Source organism: Mustela lutreola, chromosome 1 (assembly GCF_030435805.1).
Source record: "Mustela lutreola isolate mMusLut2 chromosome 1, mMusLut2.pri, whole genome shotgun sequence".
In the NCBI taxonomy this organism is placed as follows: domain Eukaryota; kingdom Metazoa; phylum Chordata; class Mammalia; order Carnivora; family Mustelidae; genus Mustela; species Mustela lutreola.
The window spans coordinates 237,720,239-237,727,077 of record NC_081290.1 but is presented as its reverse complement, the minus strand read 5'-3'; the positions used below and the strand labels follow the sequence as shown (position 1 = coordinate 237,727,077).

The window sequence follows — 6,839 nt, the reverse complement described above, 5'->3', positions numbered from 1 at the left end:
TTTCTTTATCCTTTCATCTGTAAATGGACACTTGGGTTGTTCCAATGTCTTTGCTATTGTGAAAATGCTACAATGAACATGGGAGTGCAAGCATCACTTTAAGACGGTGATTTCATTTCTATCATACCAGTATTCTTTTACATCTCCCCACACTTTTGATTCTCACTGGGCTGATTCTTTGGGAGTGTTTCTGACCTGGAGTCAGAAGTTTTCAGGCATGGAGAGGAGAACTCATTAATCATTGTCTAAGCAAGTGGAGAATATTAATGAAAATCATAAGCAGTTGGTTGGAGGTGCCATTGGTTGAGGAGCTATTAATTCCTGATTAAAATGAAAATAAGGAAGTCTGACTAACAGTCTTAAAGTCTTAATCCTTCTGGAATAAGATTGAAGTTGAGGGATAAGATTATGTTCATGCTTTGAGATAAAATTTCCCCAAGCTAATTAGGGCTTCATCCAAAGACTCCAATGTATCTCTGAACATTTCTTATAGTTCTTCTGAAATAGAAATTTTATTGCATGTTTCTTACTGAAAGTGGTAGCTATATTTGACTTCTTCATTATTTTTTGCCTAGTATTTCGCATAGTGCCTGCAAATATGTGGGTGAATTTTTGTACAAGCCATATTGAAAATACTGACCTTCTGCATCATTCTTCAACTACATGACCTGAGATTTTCCACTGCAATTAATTAGGATGGCTTTCATCTTGCAGTTTGGGGTAGGGAAGTGTAGCATACTTCCAACAAAAGTGACAACAAAGGTGACTCAGTGGATAAAAAAGAATAGCTATTTACTCTCCCCCTGATAACCTGTCTCTTTGTCTTGTATATAACATAAATTCCTGTTAGTTCCCATATTTACTTGGAATTACAACCAAAAGTAGTGTAAGAATAGAAATAGCTACATGACTTCTCTCTGCCATTCTTCCTCTTATCCTTTCTCTCTTCTCAGATACTGAGTACTTGCATTTGGAGGAGGAAAAACTGTATTACAGGCTTCAATGGCCAATGAGCAGATGCACAAGGTATATTTTAAATGTTTGTTCCTTCAGTCAACAAGTAATAGTTGGATACTTACATTGAACAAGGCAGTGGAATTTCAGTAGGAAATTTCACAAACATTGTTCTTGTCCTCATGGAACATGCAGTTTAAATGGGAAGACAGATATGAACGAACCATATAAAAATGTAAAATTACAACTGTGTTTTTCAGAGTCCATAGTCTGTTGAAGTGGTGGTGGGGGGGGAGGTTGGGGTATCAGGTGGTGGGTATTATAGAGGGCACGGATTGCATGGAGCACTGGGTGTGGTGAAAAAATAATGAATACTGTTATGCTGAAAATAAATAAATTAATATAAAAAATAAAAATAAAAAGTGAAATCTTAAAAAAAATTACAACTGTGATGGATATGTAACTAGGAGAAAATGATGAAGCTACAAAAATAGCACCACTATTTCCCATTTCCCTGGACATAACTCTGAGTAGGAACTTGGATTACAATTTAATTAAGTTATGAGCAGCAATCCCAAAATTTCAGCTATGTCTTTATCTAAGACAAAAGCCTTTCAAAAAATATAAATTAATCATCAAGGGCTATTTTCTCAGTCCCAGAAACCCCAAAGGGGCCTCTGTAAAAGTGGAAGGTGAAGTAAAAGAATTATCATTGCCCTTTATAATGGTGCGTGGTTCTTATTGTGAAAAATAAAGATGCCTTGAAAATGATGAGTTAAATAAGAAAATATTTATTTCATACTTATGTGTTTGACTCCATTGTTTCTGATGACCAATGCATATCTTGGGAGATGAGCTTGGATTTTTGTGTTTGATTCAAACTACTCAACTGGAAAAAATAAATGTATCTGAATTCACATTGTTTGGTAGATGTTGAACTTGGATATGTTGATTTATGTTGAACGGAGCTCTAGATCTAGGATTTCAGTAGTTAATTTTTTTTCAATGACCATTTTTTAATGTTTGGATTAGAGACTTAGGAGTTTTTTCTTGATAAAAACACTCAGATGATGAATAGCACTTCTGAAGGGCAGACTATAGTAGACACTGCTGGAGTTTCTCTTCAATCTTCCTTGGTCATTTTGACCATCTCTGAGCATCCTTTGTCAACATCTGAAAGCTTTACTTCTAATAGCTTGTACCTGAGACCTTCAGAAGAATTTCCCCAGGGCACTGGGAGAGAGTGGCACCTAGGAGTTTTAATTCTCACTCTTCCCTACTTCCCAGTTTGCCAGGAGCCAGTAGATGACTGGAATGGAAGTACAGAAGCCTACTTCTTCTGACACAAAGCAGAACAAACTAAACTTTATTTATTCTCTGGAGTTCCCTGCTGGATTAGGCTAGTCTGGGATTGCACCCCAAATTATATGTTTGCTTAGTTTCTTCTCCATTCCTGCTTTATTTTTCCCACTAATTTAATGGTTTTTCCTTAGTAAGTCACTTGCACTTGAGTCATTGGCTACCATATATGGTTCTTGGATAACCTGATGAAAGCAGCTGGTCCAAGGCAAGATCAGTTACTGCAGGTTTGGGGAAGATGTTTCTAAAAGGTGAAAAGAGGTTCATAACAGGAATACAAAGGAAAAGGCTTGAACTTTCTGGGGAAAAAAATCTCTTTCATACTTCTTTTATGGATCTCCTCTAGACTTTCAGAATACCTGTACTCTACTACAGGAACTGGTCTTGCTCTAGAATCAGATCTTCTTTCTTGAGCATTGTGTTTTTTCACATGCAATCCAACATATCCTATCAATTCTTCCTCTAAAAATTATTTAGAATTAATTTCTACTGAAACCTGATAAATTACATTCTCTATTCCAAGTCACCACCACTTCTCAACTGGATTACCTATTCATTTATTCATCTTTCATATACTATTGAAAAATTGGAGAATAATTTCATCATAATGTAAAGTTTGTATTGGGCAAAGCAAACCAGAATAGATAAAGTAATAACTTTCAACACTGAAACAGATGTCACAAGACCTTGGCATCCCTTAGTTGTTTTCAAGAAAGTTGTAGAGGTGTGCTTGTGCTTGAGGCTTCATTCACAAAGAGGAGCATCTATTGTTTTGTGCAGCTTTTGGTTCCTGGCAAGTGGCAGTGACTCTCATGACCATATAAGGGCTGCCCCACTGGTTCAGAGCATCACACCATCTGCATTATCTCATCACCAAATACTCTTTTACTAAATAAACCATCACTGACATTTTCATTCTGTCATTATGCATGTTAAATAACTACTGTGGCAACCTCCAGTGTCTCTGAACTGCATGTCTGAGCAGTCTGTGTTGTCTCTCCACATACCAGCTGTGTTTCTGTTAAAACTCTGGCTTCAGAGTTCCATATTTTCTGAGTGGTCTGCCCTAACCCATTTTCCCATAGTATTTTCGATATAGACTTTTTCAGAACATAAGCTTTTCAGGAATTGCCTGTGTCATGTAAAACAAATACTTGTGCAGTTTTCATTTTCAAAGAGTTACAGGTACACTGGGGGGAAAGAAACATGTAAAAACAAGTACAGCATAGTGTATTCAAAATTTAATTTATCTGTTGATAAAATTGGAATAGATGCATGTTGGAGAGAATAATTTATGGTTCTTGAGGGATTACAGTGAAGACCTTGAAAGATGAGATGGCTCTGTTTAAAATAAATGGAAAGCACCTTTCAAGTAGAGAAAATAGAGTATAAAACATCACCAGCTGCTAATCACCTAAACTATTAACTCAGAAGTCTGAATGAAATTCACCATTTTCTCTAATTTACTTAAATATTTCTTCCATATGCTTCAAAATTTATTTCCTTCAAATTCAAATTTGAGTAATTTTTTACTTATTATATGAATAAAATGTTTGATGACATATGTTATTGATGTGGCTGTGGGGAAAAAAGAACACTTGTAAACCGCTTGTGGGTATATAAAATGGTACAATCAGTTTTGAGGGAAATTTGCCAATATATAACAACATGATACATGTATTTACCCTTTCTTAAATTTCTAGATTTCCATCTGTCTGATATACTGGCAAAAATATTAAAATGCTTATACATAAAGTTATTTTTAATGCATGATTTGTAATTATAAAAGATTTGTTAATTGAATTATGGTATACCTAGGAAACAAAAAGAATAAGAAATATTTTTCGGTTAAAAAAAGCTATGTTGCTTTAGCGGCAGAGCCGGAGGGCACCAAGTGTGTGTCTGTCTCCAAAGTCCTGGGCACCACATCACAATGCCTTCCTGAGAAACAGAATCAAGGACAAAAAAAAAAAAAAAAAAAGCTATGTTGTAGTTAGCTAGATCCTTTTAAAACTTTGATGAAAACAGAATCTCAAGACATTAAGGAGGACATGTGTTGAATGGTAGTGAATAGGGGGTATTATATGACTGATGAATTACTAACCTCTGTCTCTGAACTAATAATACATTATATGTTAATTAATTGAATTTAAATTTCAAAAATCAGAATCACAACAGGAATTTATATTACTTCAACAAGGTTTAAAAACCTGAGTATTGGATGGAGGGAGAGCCCACAGAAGCTCAGCTCATTCTTCCTGGCAAAAGTAGAATAAGGAATAAAATGATTGTGGGAGTTATAAAGGTATAAGTATGGGGATTATCAATATATTTTCTTATATTCATAACATATACCAATGAGCTTAGAAGAACTGCTTCAAGGGCATGTGAACTGAAGTAAGACAGTGATGAAAGTTATGCATTGGGAGGGGTCATAGGGTTTTCTATTGATGAATGAGTCAGAACTGTTCAAAAGGAAGAGAATGTGACATGATGATTTTTACTGATTTTGTCCTATAACTAAATGTGTTCTTACATTAGGATTATAAGCAGTTCTATACTATTCATAGTGTGGACACAGGAATGTTAATATCTGGGATTACTTGGCACAGAACTGTTGGAATACCGACAAGAAAAATAAAATAAGCCTACCATGAGCAGAGGAGTTTTCCAGGTGGTAGCAATAGGTCTTACCTACTTCTGTGCTCTTTTCCCTGCACTGAGCTTCAGCAGCTGGGTTTCATACGAACAGAGATGTGAAAAGAGGCAGAGGAATCCTCAATAGTAAACTGATTGCTCCCCATTCAGTACACTGACTCTTCTTAATGTCTATGGGATGCAATTTCTAAGGCCTAAAGCCTTTTGGAAGATCCGGCCAAGAGCATTCTTCACCTCATTATTTCTCAGGCTATAAATGATGGGGTTCAACATGGGAGTCCCAACAGTGTAGGACAACGACAGCAGCTTTTTGCTCTCAGGAGAATTATTGGATTTAGGCCGGAAGTAGGTAAGGCTTAATGATACATAGAACAGGGAGACAACAAGGAGGTGGGAGGAGCAGGTGGAGAAGGCTTTATGCTTCCCTTTAGCTGATGGAATCTTTAGGATGGCAGCAGCAATGCGAGTGTAGGAACACAGAATCAGCAAGCAGGGTATCATGACGATCAGAATGGTTCCAACAATCGCGTAGATCTCAAACAGTGTTGTGTCTGCACAGACCAGCCTCAGCACAGGTGGGCTGTCACAGAAGAAGTGATTCACCTTGTTGGTGCCACAGAATGGAAAGCTGAAGAGCCACGTGGTCTGCACAGTAGCTACGGGAAAGCCTGGAAACCAGGAGGCAATAGCGAGTTTGGCACGGGTCCTTTGGTTCATGATGACTGGGTAGTGCAAGGGACTGCAGATGGCCACATAGCGATCATAAGCCATGGTGGCCAGGAGGAAGCATTCATCTACTCCAAAGAAGAAGGAGAAATACATCTGTGTGGCACAGCCAAGGAAGGAGATGGTTGTGTCCCAGGCAAGCAGGGTCCCCAGCATCTTGGGCACAATGACTAGGTTGAAGCCAATCTCCAAGAAGGACAAGTTCCTGAGGAAGAAGTACATAGGACTGTGTAGCATGGGGTCAGCCAACGTAACCAGTATGATGAGGCTGTTTCCCATCAGGGTGACCAGGTAGATGATTAGAAATGTCAGGAAGAGTAATGACTGTACTTCAGTAGGTAAGGAAGAGAAGCTCAAAAGGATAAACTCTTCAACTCTTGTCCAGTTTCCTCCAGCCATAGATAAAGAAAAGAATCCCCAGTTGTGGTCATGGAGAGAGAATCTTGATTGGAAGTGTCAGAATCTGGGTTTGTTTTTCAGGTTCCTTTTTAGTGTCAGGAAAAGAGGCAAGGTCAAGATCTCAGTTGGAAGAAAAAGGGCCTTGGGGCACCTGGGTGGCTCAGTGGGTTAAAGCCTCTGCCTTCAGCTCAGGTCATGATCCCAGGGTCCTGGGATCGAGCTCCACGTTGGGCTCTCTGCTTGGCGGGGAGCCAGCTTCCCTTCCTCTCTCTCTGCCTGCCTCTCTGCCTGCTTGTGATCTCTGTCTGTCAAATGAATAAATAAAATCTTTAAAAAAAAAAAAGAAAAAAAAAGAAAAAGAAAAAGGGCCTTGTATTGTCTAAGAATAAAGATACAAGGAAGAATGGCCAGAGCTTCAACTCAGAGATGGGCCTGGGCAAGCCTCTGGATGATTTGATATTTCCCTATTTATACATTAATGTATTCAGGAAAGTTATACCAAATCAAAGCTGTAAGTCCATGAAGGGGCCATCAAAGGGCACATTTTGGGAGATGTGATATTCCTGAAAATACCTAACCTTTTGAGAAACAAGCCCAATGTTCATGATTTCATTAAAAACACATATATGTGGGGATGCATGGGTGACTCATTTGGTTAAGCATCTGCCTTTGGCTCAGGTCATGATCCTAGGATCTTGGATGGAAGTCCAGCATTAGGCTCCTTCCTCAGCGGGGAGTCTGCT

General features: G+C 38.2%; 1 protein-coding gene across 2 annotated transcripts; it reads right to left on the bottom strand.

Annotated features, from left to right (window-relative positions):
• Positions 1 to 2,775: 2,775 nt before the first annotated feature.
• Positions 2,776 to 6,096, bottom strand: LOC131821860 (olfactory receptor 10A2-like). Of its 2 annotated transcripts, XM_059158214.1 has the most exons (2): positions 5,173 to 6,096; positions 2,776 to 2,799 (listed from the first exon to the last, which is right to left on the bottom strand). In XM_059158214.1, exons 1-2 carry the CDS (start codon positions 6,094 to 6,096, stop codon positions 2,776 to 2,778), a joined length of 948 nt encoding a protein of 315 aa, XP_059014197.1. The 2 variants fall into 2 exon arrangements, with proteins under 2 accessions (XP_059014197.1, XP_059014191.1); XM_059158208.1 differs by lacking the exon at positions 2,776 to 2,799 and having other exon boundaries at positions 5,143 to 6,096.
• Positions 6,097 to 6,839: the final 743 nt, after the last annotated feature.